Here is a 21,212-nt window from a genome sequence, read left to right on the forward strand (position 1 = left end):
AAAANCNAAAAAAAAAAAAAAAAAGATCAAAACAGTTCACTAGAATTTTAAAGTATGATGAAAAGGGTGTTGATAACTCTGGGCTGGAAGCTGGCTGTCCTAGTTCTGACCACCAGCTTCCAATCTTTTTATTTTTTTTATTAGATATTTTGTTCATTTACATTTCAAATGCTATCCCGAATGTCCCCTATACCCCCCCCTCACCTACCCACCCACTCCCACTTCTTGGCCCTGGCGTTCCCCTGTGCTGGGGCATATAAAGTTTGCAAGACCAAGAGGCCTCTCTTCCCAATGATGGCTGAATACGCCATCTTCTGCTACATATGCAGCTAGAGACACGAGCTCTGGGGGTACTGGTTAGTTCATATTGTTGTTCCTAGAGGGTTGCAGACCCCTTCAGCTCTTTGGGTACTTTCTCTAGCTACTCCATTGGGGGCCCTGTGTTCCGTCCAATAGCTGACTGTGTGCATCCACTTCTGTGTTTGTCAGGCACTGGCATAGCCTCACAAGAGGCCGCTATATCAGGGTCTCCTCAGCAGAATCTTTCTGGCATGTGCAATAGTGTCTGGGTTTGCTGGCTGATGATGGGATGGATCCCCGGGTGGGGTAGTCTCTGGATAGTTCATCCTTTCGTCTTAGCTCCAAACTTTGTCTCTGTAACTCCTTTTATGGGTATTTTGTTCTCTATTCTAAGGAGGAATGAAGTATCAACCTGTTGGTCTTCCCTCTTTTTTGTTTTCTTATGTTTTGCAAATTATATCTTGGGTATTCTAAATTTCTGGGTTAATATCCACTTATCAGTGAGTGCATATCTAGTGACTTCTTTTGTGATTGGGTTACCTCACTAAGGATGATATCCTCCAGATATATCCATATGGCCAAAGATTTCATAAATTCATTGTTTTAAATAGCTGAGTAGTACTCCATTATGTAAATGTACCACATTTTCTGTATCCATTCCTCTATTGAGGGACATCTGGGTTCTTTCCAGCTTCTGGCTATTATAAATAAGGCTGCTATGAACATAGTGGAGCATGTGTCTTTATTACCAATTGGAACATCTTCTGGGTATATGCCCAGAATTTTCTGAGGAACCGCCAGACTGATTTCCAGAGTGGTTGTACAAGCTTGCAATCCCACCAGCAATGGAGGAGTGTTCCTTTTTCTCTACAACCTCGCCAGCATCTGCTGTCACCTGAATTTTTGATCTTAGTCATTCTGACTGGTGTGAGATGGAATCTCAAGGTTATTTTGATTTGCACTTCCCTGGTGATTAAGGATGTTGAACATTTTTTCAGGTGTTTCTCAACCATTCGATATTCCTCAGTTGAGAGTTCTTTATTTAGCTCTGTACCCCATTTTTTAATGGGGTTATTGGAATTTCTGGAGTCCAGCTTCTTGAGCTCTTTGTATATATTGGATATTAGACCTCTACCAGATTTAGGATTGGTAAAAATCCTTTCCCAATCTGTTGGTGGCCTTTTTGTCTTGTTGACAGTGTCTTTTGCCTTACAGAAGCTTTGCAATTTTATGAGGTCCCATTTGTCAATTCTTGATTTTACAGCACAAGCCATTGGTGTTCTGTTGAGGAATTTTTTCCCTGTGCCCATATCTTCGAGGCTTTNCCCCACTTTNTCCTCTATCAATTTCAGTGTCTCTGGTTTTATGTGGAGGTCTTTGATCCACTTAGACTTGAGCTTTGTACAAGGAGATAAGAATGGGTCAATTCTCATTCTTCTACATGATAACTGCCAGTTGTGCCAGCACCATTTGTTGAAAATGCTGTCATTTTTCCACTGGATGGTTTTAGCTCCCTTGTCAAAGATCAAGTGACCATAGGTGTGTAGATTTATTTCTGGGTTTTCATTTCTATTCCATTGATCTACCTGTCTTGTTGCTGTTTCAGTACCATGCAGTTTTTAACACAACTGCTCTGTCACCAGCTTCCAATCTTAGCTTCAGTTTGCTCCTATGAAAGATGAGCTATAGTGTGGATCTTACTTTACAGTGATGAAATCACATGGTATTTGGAAAAAATAAAACAAAAAACAAAAAGGACCAAAAATCCTCCAGCCAAATATTTGTTAGTTAAGTAAACATAATAATCCAGGCTGGTGTAGTGGTACATACGTACATTAATCCCAGCAGTTGGCAGACATGAGACCAGCCTGGTCTACACAGTGAGCTCCAAAAAAGCCAGGGCTCTACAGAAACTCTGTCTTCAAACACACCAGAAGAGGGCATCAGACCCCATTTCAGATGTTTGTAAGCCACCATGTGGATGCTGGGAATTGAACTCTGGACCTCTGGAAGAGCAGCAGTCAGTGCTCTTAACCACTGAGCCATCTCTCCAGCCCTAGAAACCTTGTCTTAACAAAACCAAACAAATGAAACAACCAACTAAGTATAGTGGCTCACTCCTGCAATCATTCCAGTAAGAAGTTCAAGGTCATTCTTTTTTTTTCCTTTTTCTTTTTTAAAGATTTATTTATTAATTATATGAAAGTACACTGTAGTTGTCTTCAGACACTCCAGAAGAGGGCGTCAGACCTCGTTAGGGATGGTTGTGAGCCACCATGTGGTTGCTGGGATTTGAATTCAGGACCTTTGGAAGAGCAGTCGGTGCTCTTACCCACTGAGCCATCTCATCAGCCCCCTCAAGGTCATTCTTGGTTGCACACTAAGTTAGAAGCCAGCTTGAGCTACATAAGACCTTATCTTAAAAAAAAAAAAAAAAGTTAAGGTATTTTTTAATCAAAGAAAAGGATCTATGAACAAACTAATGTAAAGCCAGGATTGAGCCCTGAGCTCAGCGGCAGAGTGCTTGCTTAGGGTTGCAGGCTCTGGCTTTGGTCCCCAGCATCTCCTCCTCCAAAAAAGCCAGGCTAAGGATTATTAAAAGAAGGTTTGCTAGAAAGATATTTGTACATAAATCAATAAATTACCTCTGAACAAGCAAAAAACATAAAGCAATTAATGGATATCACATAGTCAGTCTTTGTGTGTCCTGGGGATAGTAAAGTGCTCTTTCTTTCTATCTTTTCATACACTTCTGTAATGCATAATAGTGAGAAAATATTATTTTTGTTATAACAAATGGATAATGTCTAATAAAAAGAAGCAGACTAGCCGGGCATGGTGGATTAAGGGCGCACGCCTTTAATCCCAGCACTCGGGAGGCAGAGGCAGGTGGATTTCTGAGTTCGAGGCCAGCCTGGNCTACANAGTGAGTTCCAGGACAGCCAGGGCTATACAGAGAAACCCTGTCTCGAAAAACCAAAAAAAAAANAAAAAAAAAAAGAAAGAAAAAAAAGAGGGGGGCTTGTAGTGGTGAGCCAGACATATCTCTGTGAGTTTTAAGGCCTGCTTGAGCTACATGATGTATTCCAGGCTAGCCAGGGCTACACAGTTAGACACTCTCTGAAAAACAAAAACAAACAAAAAATATTTTTTCTCAATCTAAATTTCTGAACTTTACAGAATAGTAAGAGGAAAAGTGTCTTGCCCATGATCTCTCAGAAAATAAGCACAGAAATACACTTCTGAATAAAAGAAGAAACCAGGGCTGGAGAGATGGCTCCGTGGTTAAGAGCACTGACTGCTCTTCCAGAGGTCCTGAGTTCAATTCCCACAACCACATGGTGGCTCACAACCATCTGTAATGGGATCCATTGCTCTCTTCTGGTGCGTCTGAAGACAGAGGCAGTGTACTTACATACTCATATATATAAAATAAATAAATAAATCGAAGAAGAAGAAGAAGAAGAAGAAGAAGAAGAAGAAGAAGAAGAAGAAGAAGAAGAAGAAGAAACCGCCTCCTCACATCACTCTTGAATACACTACCTCAGCTTGGGCTCTGAGCTCCTCACCCCAGAAAGGCTCATATGAGGCAATACAGAATGTACTGCTAGATTTGTAAATCCTGTGAGTAAGAATCGTGTTTCTGAGGCTGAAGACATGGCTCAGTGGTTAAGAATACTTACTGGTTTCGCTGAGGACTCAGGTTCAATTCCCAGCACCCACATCTGGCAGTGGTGAACTACTGTGTACCTATAGTTCTAGGGTGTCTGACCCTGTGGCCTCTGTGGATACCTGGCACATACATGGTGCACATAAACTCACATAGGTATACACATACATAAAAATAACATTTCTGGAGATGGCTCAATGGTTAAGAACACTTATTGATTTTCCAGAGGACCTGAGTTTGAATCTCAGAATCCATGTCGGGTGACTCACAAATACAAACGTCAGCTCCAGAGGATCCAATACCCTCTTTGACTTTATATACTTAAGATTTATTTATTTTATGTATATGAATATACTGCCACTGTCTTCAGACACACCAGAAGAGGACATCCAGATCCCATTGCAGATGGTTGTGAGCCACCATGTGGTTGTTGGGAATTGAACTCAGGAAATCTGAAGAGCAGTCAGTGCTCTTAACTGCTGAGCCATCTCTTCAGACCTAAATATACTTTTAAAAAATTATATTTTTATCATTTTTTTAGGTAAGTCTATGAAAACAACTTATTTTATGCATTTAGGATTTACTTAAGAATGCTTAGGCTTTATTTCCTAGTTTAAGAAGTGAATTTAAGCTGGGCATAGTGGCATATCCCTTTCGTCCTAGCATTTGAGAGGCAGAGGTGGACAGATCTCTGAGTTTGAAGCCGGCCTGGTCTACAAAGTGAGTTCCAGACAACCAGGGCCACACAGAGAAACCCTGTCTCAAACACACCCCTCCCTCCTCAAAAAGAAGTGAATGTACCCTCTCCAGCTCTCCCGGCTCTCTCGCCTCCCCTGCCCCCCCCACGCCTTTGTCTCCTCTCTTTCTCTGCCTCTACACCCTTCCCAACCCCTCTTGCCATGTCCCAAATGTCTCATTTTATAATAAAAAGAGAGAGAGAAAGGGAGAAAGGAAGAAGGAAGGAAGGAGGGAGGGAGGGAGGGAGGGAGGGAGGGAGGAACTTAGCACATAGGATACATAGGACTTAGAAGGAACCCACTATTATACTATGTGGGTTTCAGGGATGAAACCCAGACTGTCAGGCCTGGTGACAGGCACTTTCACCAACTAAGCCATCTCACTCGTCCTTTTTAGTTTTAGTGTGTAGTGCAGACTAGCTTGGAACTAACTATATAAATCAGGATGGCCTCAAACTTGCCTTCATGTCTCTGCCTTCCAAATGCTGATATTAAAGGTATGAGCTACCATACCTGGCTTGCAAAATATCTTATTTAAAAGCATAAGGTAAAATGAAATAGGGGGCTGGAGAGATGGCTTGGCGGTTAAGAGCACTGACTGCTCTTCCAAAGGTCCTGAGTTCAAATCCCAGCAACCATATGGTGGCTCACAACCATCCGTAATGAGATCTGACGCCCTCTTCTGGTGAGTCTGAAGACAACTACAGTGTACTTAGACATAATAAATAAATAAATCTTTATATATATGTATATGCAAATATATGAAAGAGTATCATCAGGTCATCATTTTACAGAAACCCCAGAAAGGCTAACCAGATATAAAAACAAACAGGCCCCACAGCATAAGACCTTACAGAGTAAGTGTGCGTCTTTCATAGTGTATTTCTTAAGAGTTCTTGTTGCATACAAAGACATACATACAGGCAAAATACATAATAAAATGAAAATAAATATTTTTACAAGGTTGAATGTGTAGAAAAAAAGACTTTTTTTGCCAGTTTTAGAAAACTGTCATTAAGTTTATGCTAACATTATTTAAAGGGAAAATATTTAAATACATGTTGATTTCCTGACTTTCTGAAAGTTATCTTTTTCACAGGTTAAAAAAAAGAGGAGGAGTCTTGATAGATACTGTAATACTGTTCTTTTTTAAAAAAAAATTAGCAGGAACTGGAGATGCAGTTCAGAGGCAGAAGGCTGGCAGAGCATGTGTAAGGCTCTAGGTTCAATCCTCAGCACTGGAAAGGTCTTAGCAGATGGCTAATTAACAGTTTTGTTCCTAGCTGAATTAACAGTTTAAATACTATGTATTCAAGCTAGGCATAGTGACAAAAGTCTTTAATTCCATCACTTGGGAAGCTGAGTCAGAATGATCACAAGTTCAAGGCTGCCCAGGAAAAACAGCAAGTTTTATACTAGACAAGACTACAAGCCAGACAGCCTCAAAACAGAAAAGGGAAAGAGGGAGAAGAAAGATCACTCCATGCCAGAGACTGCTATTTCACAAAAATGCCTCTCATTAAAGTCATGTGATCAAAGGGATTCTGTGGAGCTCCGGCTCCAACAGTAATGTACAGACCAAAGGCTTCTTTCTCACTCTTATCTAGTACCGTTTTCTTCTATTTAGGAGGTCATAAAGTTGTCCACAGTAGATCTCATAGAAGCTGATCCACACAAAGAGATTCCTTCTTGACTGGGATACTTTCAGCTGCCTGAAGATATCTTTGGCAGCCAGAGCATACAATCCTGGATTTTGATGAGTTCCTATCATGGTATAGGTTTTCCCCGCCCCTGTTTGTCCATATGCAAAGCAAGTGGCACTGCCTCTAGGGGAAGAATAATTAGAATTATTTATAAATATTTAAAGAACGATAATTTACATAGAGAAGTTTAATGACAAATCAGGAAGAAAAGAGAATCCTTGAAGAATCCTTATTATTCAAAAAGTAAAAACATCCCCAACCCAAAATATGTTTTCTTAAAGGAATTATTTTACAGAACTCATATACTACATAAGAAAACTGAGATAGAACATAAGACAACAATGAGAACATAAGGACTTTGAAGACCACTTGAGCTAGAGTATATATAGCTGTTTGTAAATTGCTTGCCTTGCATGCAGGAAGCAGTGAGTTCAATGCCCACCACACACACACACACACACACACACACACACACACACACACACACACACAGAGCAACAAGCACTTACCACATAAGATACTTTGATGTATTCTAGAAATTTTGTCTCTTTTTTCCTTTGCATCTGTGTTTTACTTTTGTTATTTTGTGACAGCTCTCACTGCAGTACAGGCTAGCCTAGGCCCTTGGAGCTCACCACATAGACCAGGCTGACCTTGAACTTGTGTCTATTTTCCAACCTCAGTCTTCCAAGTGCTTAGAAATTCCAAAGTTCAAGCTAAATACAAACTCTTACATCTTTTATTCTGAAGATATAAAATTAAGCTATTGAGAGCTTTTATTTAGCCAGGAAACAGACACACTATTTCCAGTGTAAAAGGAAATTTTGTTGCAAATTTCTCAATGTTTAGTAAATCAAATGAATCTAGAACAGTCTAATTAAGTTATTAGGTTATAGCATAAATTCCTATTTAATTCAAAAGAGCTAGAAAGGCATTCACATATTAATGGAGTTCACAGAGAATAGAAAACTAGAGGTAAGAGGAGCAAGCAATCCAGCTCACCCGTTGAAAATATGCTGAATGAGGGGGTGAGCAGTCTTCAGGTATACATCTTGATTGCTGCATGCCTCACCAAAGACTTCATCAAAATAAAAAACATGCTGAAAAATAAACTTGATTTTTATAGCAATACATGTGCATTTTCACCACCACTATTTTATTAACACATGGGAAAGGCTAAACACATTTCTAAGCAATAGGAAGTGACTGACAAACTCAGAGAAATGAATAACCAGTAACTGTTAAATGACTGGCCTTTTCTGCTTTCCACTTCATCAGTACATGTTCTTCGAGTGAGAACTTTTGTTCTCTCTTAGGGAGGTAAACTGATGAATACAATTGGGTCTGGCAAAGTAAATTAATTCTATAAGGATTATCTTATAGACTTGGCAAGGCCAATCAATTATATGAAAGTTTGGGTGAATTCTAAGGATCAACTTTTGAATTCATTTTGAAGGTTCTATAGCTTAACTTGTAGTTGCGTAACAATTCACTGTTAGCTGGTGTGTGTACACTGTAACAGGAGCTTGAAGGAGCCCAAAGGTAAAGAATTATCCCATCTGACTCCTGAAGGTGCTGAGCAGAACTTTAAGAGAAAGGTGAAATAAGTGAGCATATACCCTGATAGCTGTTCTACTGTGCGCCGACTCAGTGTCTCCTGATAGTCTGAGGTGGAGTTATTAAGTGTTTAGCTATAGGGAAAGTCACAATTTTTGTTTTAATGGATCTGTTTGATTATTGTTATTATTATTTTGAGACATGGTCGTATGTGTCCCAAGCTGACTCTGAAGTTATACAACCAAGGATGAATGACCTTCAACTTCTGCTTCTCCTGCCTCTGCCTCCTAAGTGCTGGAGTGACATGAATGTACCACCCTGCCTGGTTTATGTGGTGCTATGGACTAAACTCAGAGTCTCCTGCAAGCACTCTACCAACAGAACTGCACGTCAAGCCCTGTTTTTATTCTAACAGTAAGTTTTTGAGCAATTTTAGAAAAACTGAACAGAAAGTAGAGTTTCTGTAAACCCCTTTCCTCAAGTCCCTTCTAGTAAAGTCTTGTGTAGTATTGGAGGGAGGATATAATTCAATGGAAACACATGTCTTCTTCTTGGGAAAGATAATATGAGATTGGATGTGGTGGTGTGAAAGGTAGAGATGGGAGGAAGAAAAAGATACAGACAGATAAAGTATAAGCAAAACATCAGAGAAAGAAAGCATAGGAATTAACTGGTTTCTGTGTAGGAAAACAGCAAACATCCAGCATGACTGAAATACAGGACTCTGGAAGACTGATAGATACAGTGCTAGAATACAGAGCTAGGATTCAGTGCTAGGAGACCTGGACATTAGCCTTAAAGGAGTCAGAAGAGACAATTCAGAAACAATGAGGATATAGTAAAGAATCTTACAGAGGAGAGGATGATCTAGGCTATTTTACTGCAAGACTAATCAGAGTTCACAATGAGACTAGACTGTGTCTAGAGTCCGGTCACTCATTGGTAAAGTGGGAAGGGTCAAATTTGGTGGCAACAATGGGAAAACAAAACAAAAAGGCAAATGACTGGATATGACAGAAGGGCTAAAAACAAAAATATCAGGGTAATCTGAGAAAGAGATAAGATCTCATTACTCTGGATCTGCAAAGCAATAACTCAAAACCTATATTTTTGCATAAATTAGAGGTTTACTCTGATGGTGACATAAGTACCTATACCTGAGTAAGAAAGTTTAGTAAGAGCCGGGCGTGGTGGCGCATGCCTTTAATCCCAGCACTCGGGAGGCAGAGGCGGGTGGATTTCTGAGTTCGAGGCCAGCCTGGTCTACAGAGTGAGTTCCAGGACAGCCAGAGCTATACAGAGAAACCCTGTCTCGAAAAACCAAAAANAAAAAAAAAAAAAAAAAAAAAAAAAAAAAAAAAAAAAAAAAAAAAGAAAGTTTAGTAAGTTAAAGCTGACTATAGCAGAATGGAAGCTATCACACAATGAGTGAGGTTAAGGACCTATCTTCTCCCTCATTTTGACCCTGCTTTATTTATTCAATTAGATAACTGCATATACAGATCCAGAAAACTGCACTTTGGCAAATTTAATTTGGCTCACTCTTCCCCGGGTTCAGTGGCCTTTTATGTACTATTACATTACATTGGAATGGAAATTAGGTCATTTGAGAAGAAACTGAGATCACAGAGCCAAGTTTGCCATTTACAAAGTCACCAAACATTGAAATGTTAGAGAAAGAATCTGAAGAATGATAAAAAGATCTGGGCTGGATATGTAGTTCCTTTGGGAGAATGCTTGCTTTGCATGCATAAACCCCAAGGCTTCAGTCCCTAACATGGAGTAAAAGCAGGAGTGGTTGGCTGCCTGTGCCTATAATCCCAGCACTTGTGAGGTAGAACCAAGAGGATCATGAATTCAAGGTCATCTTAGGTACACCACCAGCAGTTCAAGACCCCCCCCCCCCCCGTGTGTGTGTGTGTGTGTGTTGGGGATGGTGAGAGCTGCATACATGGAAGTGTCTATACAGAGGCCAAGAGGACATCAGCTATCTTCCTCTATCACTCTTTACCTTACTGCCTTGAGTCTGAGTTTCACACTGCCATTTCTAGGTTGGCTGGAATGAACTCCAGGGATCTGGCTGTCACAGTCCCAGTAGGGTTGAGTGTATACAGTCAGGCAGCTTTTGGCTCAGATTCTCATACTCTCGAAGCAAGGTGCTCACTCACCTCAGATTCTCATACTCTCGAAGCAAGGTGCTCACTCACCTAGTCATCTTCCTGGCTCCCACAGAAGTGTTTTTAGCATTCATGTTTTTGCTGGTTAATTTTTAATCAGCACACAAAATAATAGTTTTATTATGGTATTTTCAACATATTTTCCTTAAATTAAAAGTTATACTTTAATTACACAATACAAAAAGGATTATGAATGAATTAAATTCAGAGAGAAACAACTCTTATGCAGGAGTAGAAACCTGAATTTGCTTCCATGTGAAACCAGTTTGTTACACAGCAGAGGAGCAAACAACACATTGTAGATAAATTTTTCTGATATAAGAGAAGTCAGAATCATGTGAACTGTCAACCATATCACTTTCAATTCAAAACATACATTTTTCGTATACACAAAGGGCCATGCAACGATCAGCACAATCTACATCTAGAACATATTTACTGTCTCCAAAAGAAACCCCAACACGTGCTTCAGTGACTCCTTAGCTGTCTGTCAACATCATTTTTAATTATCCTCCTTCCTCTCTCCTTTCCCATCTCTCTGCTTTCACCTCTATTAGGTATCTTATGTCTTCTCCCCTTTTAGTTCTAGCTACCTCATATATAAAAATTAAACACTAACATGTGCATATGAGAGAGAAGATGCATCTCTCGCTTCAACAGCACACATATTAAAACCAGAGAGAGGATATATGCTGCTTGTCTTTCTGAGTCTGGGCTACCACATTAATATATTTTCCAGATTCATTCATTCCCCTGCTTTACAGTTAAATATGAGACCAAAGAAAGTGATCAAAATATGCCTATTCAACATCTATCCTATCTTTGTGTTTAAAAATATCAATATAAAAATGAGACAAGTTACCCAGGAATGGCTTTAATCAACCCCAGCATTTTGTTTTGGTTTGTTTTGGTTTTTGTTTGTTTGTTTGTTTTTGTTCTTGCTCTGGCCCTGCTTACCCTGGCTCAAAGATTTATTTATTTATTATATGTAAGTACACTGTAGCTGTCTTTAGATGCACCAGAAGAGGGCATCAGATCTCATTACGATGGTTGTGAGCCACCATGTGGTTGCTGACATTTGAAGTCAGGACCTCTGGAAGAGCAGTCAATGCTCTTAACCGTTAAGTCTCTTCAGCCCCTGGGTGCAGCTCTTTAAGTCAAGGCCAGCCTGGTCTACATAGTGAGTTCTAGGACAGTCAAAACTATGTAGAGACCCTGCCTCAACCAAATGATTGATAACATTTGAAAATATGGAAGACAGGAAGAAAACCAAACTAAATTATTGCACTTAGAGACAGCCCTTGTTAACTTTTTGAGGTATACAGTACAATTTTTTATAAATTTAAATAATTGGAACTAAGCCAGGAACAGGGTACGCATACACAGTTCCAGCACTGGAGACACTGAGGCAAGAGGATCACAAGTTTAAATCAGTATTGGCTGTCTTAAAAACCAACCAACCAGGGCCAGGCATGGTAGCACATATTTTTAATCTCAGCACTTGGGAGGGAGGGGCAAGCAGATCTCTGTGAGTGTGAGGTCAGTTTGTTCTACATAATGACCTCTAGTCCAGTCAGGGCTACATGATAACATCCTGTTTCGTCCCCTTCCCACCTTCCCGTAAAGACCCAACCAATGAACCACAAGAAGTGCCTTTCTGGAAAGCAAGTATTCCTTTTTGTCTCACAAAATTAAAGACAGCCCTGTTAGGCATGGTGGCACACACCTTTAATCCCAGCACCTGAGGGCAGAGACAGGTGGATCTTGTGAGTTCCAGGTCAGCCTCATCTACACAGTAAGTTCCAAACCAGCCAGAGCTGTATAGTGAGACCATGTCTCAACAAACACACACCAAAACCAAAATGATCCTGTTGATCCTGTGAATCGTAGAGTCCCCTTACAAATTGATTTTGTACTGATGTGTACACTATGTCCAGATGTTCACCGAAGAGGGTGTTGGATCCCCTGGAACTGGCCTTACAGACAGTTGTGAGGTACCTAACATAGGTGTTAGGACTCAACACAAATCCTCTGGAAGAACAGTGAATACTCTTAACCTCTGAGCCAACTCTAGAGCCCTGTAGAAATGTAAAAGACTAGCTAAGAATAGTAGTACTTGCCTGTAATCTTTGAACTTGAGTTGCCAAAGCAAGAGGATCTCAAGTATATAAGCTGGGTTTCAGAGGAAATCCCAAGCCAGCAGACTAAGTAGTGATGCACTCTCTCCATAAGCAAACAAATGAATACAGGAATGGATGAATGCATCTCTCTTTTTAAATTGGAAAGTAGGGTAGAGCTTGGGATGCAGTTCAGTGGTAAAATATTTTCCTAGCACAAATGAGGCTCTGAATTGAATTTCCAGTAGTTGGCAGGGATGGAATATAAAAGTAAAATGAAACAATCAAATGAAAACAAAAAAGAAAGAAAAACAAAAAAGAAATAATTTAGAAAAAAATAATTAGTTTTGTTTTTTGAGTTGTTGTGTTTGCATACAATTTTTAACTGCTATGTGGTGGACATACTTGATTGGAAAAGATAGGTTATTTAACTACATAGACAAATTTTCTGTTTTACTCCCTGAGCAAGTTTCAAAATAAAAACTAAAGATCTGGGATCACTTTTATTTAGCATCAAGTTCAATACAGACTTCTTTTAAAGAAAGGAAAAAGTGGTATTTTTATATCATAGTATTGACAAATAAGGACTCTGACCTATGAGAGCAGAGGTCCAAAGTTCAACAGCAGAGAAAATGCCATGGAATCTATGGATAGTCAATAAATATTGATCAATGGCAATGACAAAGGAGTAAGGTTATTGTGTTTCGGGATAATGGAAAAATACAAAAGATAATATGATGCCTCCTGGAGGGAATTGCTGTGACTGAAGCATCATTAAGAAGGCTTTGGGTGGATGGTGATTGGACACAGCTATTACAATGGCTATAGCAACCATGAAACTAACTAGCCTTACAACTAATTGATCATTTAGACTATCTTCAAAGTAAGTATCTTCCACTGAAACCTAATAGACTGTGCATTGATCAACAATCAATGAAGCTGTTAAAATGACTGGGTTGGCTGTACAGTGCCCTAGTAATTTACTGCCCATAGGAAGACTATTGAATTACTCTAGATGCCACTGTGAAACTCAATTTTTGTAAGAACAATGCAAGTTTGAAAGAAGGGGTAAGTTTCAACAATTTGACTTCAGTGTGAAAAGATTTACTGCAATAGAATAATATCACAGCTGACTAAGTGAATTGCTAGCACTGCCTATTGATCACCACATTTTTCTTGTTACCAGTCACTGCATTTTGTAACTGAACAAGAGAAAGAATTAATGTTCAATATGAGTGTTTTTAAAGGCAGACTAAGAAGGCAGATTCAAAGTAAAAGAAATTCTGGGTTCCAAACTCTGTGTGTACACACACACACATACACACCTGTGCGTGCAAACGTGAAGTCCAGAGACTGACATTGGGCATCTTTGTCACTTGGAATCTCATTTTTTTGAAACAGGATCTTTCATTAGACCCAAGACTCATCAATTGGCTAGACTAGCCAAAAAGCCTGTCTCTTTCCACCTCCAGCTTCTTGAGTTACAGCTATCCGCCACAACACTCAGCTCCTTATGCTTGTGTAGCCAGTGCCTTAGCCCCTAAGATTCCAAACTCTGAACATACTATGGTTATATGATTCCCTTTCACTTGTGGAGTTTGTTGCTTCTCTATTAGAATTAGTGCATGACTATTTGCTAACTTGGAATAAGTCCTTTTCAACACCAAACATTTTTTGGAGTTTAAAATTTTTTATGTATCTGAGTGGTATTTGATTAAACCCATCTAAGTTAAATGTGAAAATATATTATCTATAATTAAATAGAAGATTCATACTCACCCATGACCTGGGTATACCCGTATATGCCTGTAACAGCACTCACTATGCTCAATCAGAAAAGTCATGAATTCAAGGCCAGCTTGAGCTACAGCAAGTTCCAGGCCAGCCTGGACTACAGAGTCATTCCCTGCCTTAAAACTCACTCAGCGGAGTGATAAACTGGCATTCCCTGCTGAGCATGGAAAGCACATGCCTGTGATCCCAGTACTTGGGATAAAGAGACAGGAGGACAGCTGCAAGTTCAAGTCTAGCCTGGTATGCCTAACAAATTCCAGGACAAGCAGAGCTACATAGTGAATTTTTGTTTTGTTTGTTTGTTTTTTGTTTTTGTTTATTTTTATAAAAAGAGTTCAGTTGACATATGCCTTTCATTCCAGCACAGGGAAGGAAGAGGCAGGTAGATTTTTGTGCATTAAAGCCAGCCTGGGCTAAACAGCAAGTTCTAGTCCAGTCAGGGCTATATAGTGCTAGTCTGACTCAAAGACAAACAGGCACTGGGTGATGGGGCTCACACCTTTAATCACAGCATTCAGGAGGCAGAGGCTGGCAGACCTCTGAACCTAAGGCCCACCTGATTTACAGATCGAGTTCCAGGACAGTCAGAGCTACACAGAGAGAACACTCTGTCTCAAACAAAATAAAACAAACCCCCAAAGCATTCATACGCTGTAATGCTGGGGGAAAGGAGACCAAGCATATGACCATAACTCTCAACAAGTGGTCACAATAACTACTGCTCAAATCCTTTTTATTCTCTCATCTGTACCCTTGACTTTACTAATTCACATAAACATGCTAAGTGAATATATGGTAGAGCTTCATTGCATAAAGCAGGAATTATGGTTTTCTAACAATGTAAATCATAATCCCACTACATTTTTAAAGAATGAAGGACCAAGGTATCAATAACTTAGAATAACAATCGAGAGCTGGGCTCAGTGGCACATGCCATTAGCCCCAGCATTTGGGGGGCAGAGGCAGTTGGATCTCTTTTAGTTCTAGCAAGGGTGAGATCCTATCTCAAAATAAATAATCAAGCAAGCAAAGAACCACCAAACATGATTAAATGAACCAGAAACTGGATTTTAGAACAACCATTTAAACATAAGGTAGAAAACCGACATACTGATAATATTAGTTTAAACACAGTAAGTGAAATACCCACCTGAAGAATATATTGTGTAAGGTCAACTGCTTCTTTTTTCTCATGTACAAGCAGAGTTTCTTTATCTTCTACAGTAATAATATTGACTTCTCCACGACGCACTTCCCTTACACCTAAAGGCCGTTTTCGAACACAAACTCTGATTTTCTCCATTTCAGTCCAAGGATTCTCTGAGGTGATCTGCCTGATATATGTTTACAAATAGACTTTAATTTTTAAGAAAAGGATTCAATTACTTAAATGGTGTCAGTACATTGAATATCTTTAATATATTTGGGGTTTTTAATATAATGATTTGTGTTTTTGTTTGGTTGGTTTGTTGGTTTTGTTTTGAGACAGAGTTTCACTTTGTAGTTCAAACTGAAATAGAACTTGCTATATAGCTCAGGCTGGCCCTAACTGTGTACCCTAGCTCCCCAAGTGCTGGGACTATAGGTATGTACCATCAAACCCAAATTTTGGGACAGGACTCACTATTGTAGTGAAGGCCAGACTATAGTGCCTCTTGGCTCTACCTCCCATGTGCTAGGATTACAGGCCTAGACCACCTATATGCCAAGCTCATGCAAATAATTCCACAGTAACTTTACTAGCTAACCTCTGCTTTCATCTCTGACCTACACCACCTCATTCTCTGCCCTATCAAAGAGAAGGAGGGGGAGGAGGAGGAAGAGGTAGAGAAGGAGAAGAGGAGAAAGAGAAGGAGGAGAAGAAAAAGGAAGATGGAAAAATGGATGGAAAAGTGGAAGGAGGAAGGAAGGAAGGGAGGGAGGGAGGGAGGGAGGAAGGAAGGAAGGAGGCGGTAGCTAGAAACCAAATCTTAGTTATTTTAGCTTTGAGACGTGTGTACTCTTTGTGGCCCCTGAACTCCAGTTGGTTGGTCATCAAATCTACCTATATTCTGCTACTAAGACACCAAGGCCTTTCCAAAATCCAAATCCATATATCTCCTGTTCCCTTTCCATTCAATTCTTGCACACTTAACATTTTTCTTGATCATTAATCAAAATTCTTGTTTGAAGAATGCTTGACTGTTTTGAGACAGTCTCTTGTAAATCAGGCTGGGGTCACAGGCATATACCATCAGACCCAATTTATCTGATGCTAGGGAGTAAATCCAAGGTTTGGGGCATGTTAAATAAGCACTCTACCAACTGAATGACATCCCCAGACCCTACATCCCTTTCTCTTTGAATCCTATTGGTTTGAAACTAAGTGTTTCAAATTAGGTGGTGGGTTTCAACGTACTTTACCTCCTATACCTCACAGATACGCTCAGTCCCTCCCTCAATCCTGTTACTTCTTTCTTTTCTTGTGTCTCTGTATGTGCACCTATGTGTGTGGAGGCCAGGGGACAAGGTTAGGTGTGGTTCTCCTCAGGACAGGACTGCCTTGTTTTCTGAGACAGAATTTTTCACTGGAATCTAGGGCAAGCATTAGAGATCCACTGTCTACCTCCTCAGTGCTGGAATTACAAGCATGCATTACCTCACTGGCTTCGTGTGTGTGTGTGTGTGTGTGTGTGTGTGTGTGTGTGTGTATGTGTGTGTCTGTGTGCTGGGGATCGAATTTGTCCTTCTGTTTACACGGCAAGCATTTTATTGACTGCACTATCTCTCCAGCTCCACTTCTTTATTGCTTCACCCCTATATGTAACCATATGTTTCTTCTCAGAGCCATTCTATGACTGATCCTGTCCACTCCTGGCTCAGTCTCCTATTCGGTGAAGTCTTTCACTGGTCTCAGTGAGTTATTCAACCCCCATCGCCTTCCACAAGGTTTATTTGCTGAGTCTCGTGTGGTATATCTAAGAACCAACCACTTACATAGAAACTTCTCTAAAAATAGGGTTTAAAAAAAAAGAAAAAGAAAAGATCTATTTTCACGCTGAAAATAAGATTTTTGAATGCAGGCTATTTTTATCAGGATTAAATAAGTTTGGTCTATGTAAAAGAATAAATTAATAATAAATTGTTCCCTCCTTTACACTTTAAAATTTATTTGACAGTCCCTAAAAAAATTTAATGATATATAAAATTTGCAAAAACTTTAATATAAAAATTAAATAGTTATATAACTGTTTCAAATAAATTCTGATTTTCTGAGCCTTCTAAGTGGCTGGGAAATTAATTTTTGCCAGGATCTAAATTAGTTTTTACAATAAACTAACAAACTTTCCAATATTCATAGTGCATGATTTTTAAGCATCTAGAAGCACATCTTATTACTATTTCAGGTAGAACGTGAGCCCAATGCATCACCTGAGCATGGGACTTGATGACAAGTCCATGAGGATTTGGTGCTCCTTTCTTTTGCATATGCACTTAATTTTTTACGAGAAAAAAATAGAGTATTTTAACTTATTATTTTGGGATCTAGTCTACTTTTTGAATTCATATTATTATCTGATCCTTTATAAAATCTACTTTTTTATGTTTTATTCTTATTTAAATAAGGGTGTTGGATCAAAATCTTTAGATGTTTAGTTTTTTTATTAGATATTTTCTTCATTTACATTTCAAATGCTATCCCGAAAATCCCCATACCCTCCCCCCAGATGTTTAGTATTAATAACTGAACCATAGGAAGCTATTCAAAGAGGACAGAAAATGCTTAGTCCTTTTTATCTTTATTGGTGAGGCTCTGAGACGAGGTTTTGCATTGTGTCTTGAGTATCCACAGTGCTAGGATGACCCCTGTACTGCTATTCCCAGCCAGTCATTTTTAGAGTTGTGCAGGGATTCCAGGATGAGTCTCATGGACAAAAGGCCTGTGGTTTGAATTTTTAAGTTCAAAAGGCAAAGAGGAAAGTGTGTTCTTTTCCTAGTGGGTACTTTTTGGTTCATCTGTTTTTGAGACAGTGTATTTCCGTGTGGCTTGAGCTCATCAGCCTCTTGTCTGTTTTGTCTGCGTGCTGGGTTTGCACATACCGTCATGCCTGACACAAATGATTACGTTTGTCTGTCATCTCTTACCTTGTCCCCTAACATCTAAGATATCTTTAATTATCTTCATACCTAGAATCAGACATCATAGCTATTACTTAATATTGGAAAGTAAATGTAATGGAAACATCTAAATTAAAATATTCATTCTACGTCATGATGTGTTAAGCACTGAAAAGCACTATTTTTAATAAATAATTGTAATTTATATTTTATGTGTTGTTCAATAAAAAACTAAAGTAAAAAAGAGAAAGTTTGCTCTTTTACCTTTCATATTTACAATCTACAATTAAAGATTTATTTATTTTATGTATGTGAGTACACTGTATCTGTACAGATGGCTGTGAGCCTTCATGTGATTGTTGGGAATTGAATTTTTAGTACCTCTGCTCGCTCCAGTCCACCCCGCTCGCTCTGCTCTCTCTGGTCAACTCTGCTCACTCAGCCCCTGCTTGCTCTGGCCCAAAGATTTATTTATTATTATACATAAGTACACTGTAGCTAATGTCAGACGCACCAGAAGAGGGCGTCAGATCTCATTACGGGTGGTTGTGAGCCACCATGTGGTTGCTGGGATTTGAACTCAGGACCTTCGGAAGAGCAGTCAGTGCTCTTACCCACTGAGCCATCTCTCCAGCCCCACAATCTACAATTAAAAGAAGAAAAATACTTCTAAATTCTCTGTGCTATGCTAGGACAAGTATTTCATATGACTACTGCTACTTTCACCCAATCCCAGCACTGAGGAGGCAGAGGCAGTCAGATCTTTGTGAGTTCAAAGTCTGTCTAGTCTACAAAGTGAGTTTCAAGACAGCCAAAGCTAATCAGAGAAATTCTGTCTCTAAAAACAAAAACAAAAACACCCAACCAAATGTGTGTGTGTGTGTGTGTGTATGTGTTTCTTTCTTAGTCATGTAACAAGTAATATATTTTAAAGGAACATATTTTCTACTATATCATTCTTAGCATTGGGTATTATTCAGTATTTCACCTCTCAAGGATCTTATTTAAAATTCTATCTAGCAGCGCTAGGTGAAAATAGCTTACTGCCATTCTGACTCACACCCTCTAATTGCCATCAAAAGGTCTTACTCTTTGTAATCACCAAAAAGTCATATGTTTTTTCAGGGCTGGATTTAAAAAACCCAACCAAACAAAAAACAAACCTGCAGCCATAATCAGGCTCCTGCTTCAATGTATGCAGATGACCTAACTGTTTGAAAAACTACTCAATTTAACTACCTGCTCTCCGGCCTTAAGTAGCTCTAAGATCATCTGGCTGGTATGAATTTGAAAGCCTTAAAAAAGAAAAGAAAAGAAAAATCCTGTGAATGGTGTGACTTTTTCCACTGCGGAAAGCAGGTTAACTACTCTGCTTTCTTGAGCACACTAAGCTATTACACTAGAGGACTGTGGCAGACCCTGGCAAGTAGCAGCTGATTTTGATATACAGGAACAATGTACATTGGCTTTCTGCCATCTGGAAAATTCCAGTTCCTCATAAATTTGCTTCTATCCTCTTACTGCGATTTAAGGCAAAACTTGCTAACTACCATTCATATGTTACAGTCACTTACTAAGAATTTGGAGTATTTGCACACTTCTGGTCATGAAGAAGAAATCTGTCTTTGCCTTGTGCTGTCTTCCCCTATTTCTCCCAAAAATATAAAAATAAAGTATTACCTGACACAAGAATGAGGAATTCCATAGTTATACCCTGACACATGAGAGACTCTTTGAATAACGGGAATATCACAATTTCCCAGTTGTGGAGAAAAGTAATTTGATGAAAAGAGCGGAGTATTGGTTTCAGTTTGCATATAAGCATCAGCAGCAGAGGCATCCGGGGCTCTTATTTTTGTCTGGTACTGGGAATCATCTGGTAGCATGTGTTCCAGCACTTTCAGGTAAGTGGACTGCTGCTCATCTACAGAGAAGTTGGATAAACTGCCTGTTTCATTGTTGGCCATTTTGTCTTTGCTGGCAGAAGGAGAGTCAAAATGCAGTTGTCTTCGGGGCCCAGATCTGAATTCCTGAGGCTTGGTGGGCAGGCTGCTTGCCTGAAGAGGATGCTCTGGGCTACTGAGGGCTTTATCTTCCTCCTGCATAATCTTAATGATTTTGATAAGTTGGAAAAGACGTTTGCGGTCGTTCATGTCATGGACTCCCAATCTGGAGTAGTCCTTCATTGTAACCTTGGCTAATTCATCTATTTTTTGAAGGCCAAGCGCAGTAAAATGAGGATAATACTGTGCAAGCTCAGCCTCACAAAGACACTCATATAACCAGGATGCCATTTTCCTGACCAGGTTTATATGAATTCTGAGAAAAAAAGAGAAAAAGGAATCATCCATAAACAGATAGAAACAGATTACATTCCTCTACAAGTTAAACAACACAAATATGCAGAAAAACTGTTATTATCTCAAGTTTCCTAGGTATTTTTCTTCTGAAATGGATAAACAGCATAGTTTATAAGCAAAGCAGTTTTTATACAGAGCATATGAACTAACAGTTGTGATTCGTTCATCTGTTTAATAAAAAGGTTTCCTAATTATATATTTAAATAAATATATGGACACAGACATAACATAGACCACTTACTTAATGCTTGGCAGTTTCTTCTAACTTTGCAGTATCTGCTTAACACATGCAATACACTGCTGAAACTTTGTTCCCAACCACTGATTGTAGCAGGACTAATTTTAGATGTTCCACTTAAGGGCAAGGCATGTTGCACACCTGCTTCCTATGATTAATGAACAAAGGCTAAGAAGTCTTTCAGAACAGACAGCAGAATAAAATAGCAACCTCAAGGATTATAAACGAACACAGTTCAGAGAAAAATGCCTTTTTAATCTGCTGTGTACTGGTAAGTAAGACAGAAGTAAAAATAACCAATTCAAAATCAACTCATTCAGTATTTCAGATAATTTCTAAAAGGTGGTCACAGATGTCTTCATGAACAAAATATCAATCAAATAATTTCCCTAGAAAATTAATACTACAGATGCAAATTTGAACGACTTTCATTAAAACACTTAACACACTAGGAATTTAAT

General features: G+C 39.2%; 1 protein-coding gene across 1 annotated transcript in view; it reads right to left on the reverse strand.

Moving 5' to 3' along the window:
• Kif24 (kinesin family member 24) overlaps positions 1-20,811 on the reverse strand; it is a 36,352-nt gene extending 15,541 nt beyond the window's left edge. The window contains exons 1-5 of the mRNA XM_021222133.2: positions 20,755-20,811; positions 19,834-20,472; positions 15,206-15,389; positions 7,413-7,510; positions 6,318-6,533 (exon numbers count right to left, since the gene is read on the reverse strand). Coding sequence (XP_021077792.1) covers positions 6,318-6,533; positions 7,413-7,510; positions 15,206-15,389; positions 19,834-20,447 — 1,112 coding nt within the window. The 5' untranslated portion in view covers positions 20,448-20,472; positions 20,755-20,811. The remainder of the gene's footprint in view (positions 1-6,317; positions 6,534-7,412; positions 7,511-15,205; positions 15,390-19,833; positions 20,473-20,754) is intronic.
• Between the last annotated feature and the right edge of the window lie 401 nt (positions 20,812-21,212).

Source organism: Mus pahari, chromosome 22 (genome assembly GCF_900095145.1).
Source record: "Mus pahari chromosome 22, PAHARI_EIJ_v1.1, whole genome shotgun sequence".
In the NCBI taxonomy this organism is placed as follows: Eukaryota; Metazoa; Chordata; class Mammalia; order Rodentia; family Muridae; genus Mus; species Mus pahari.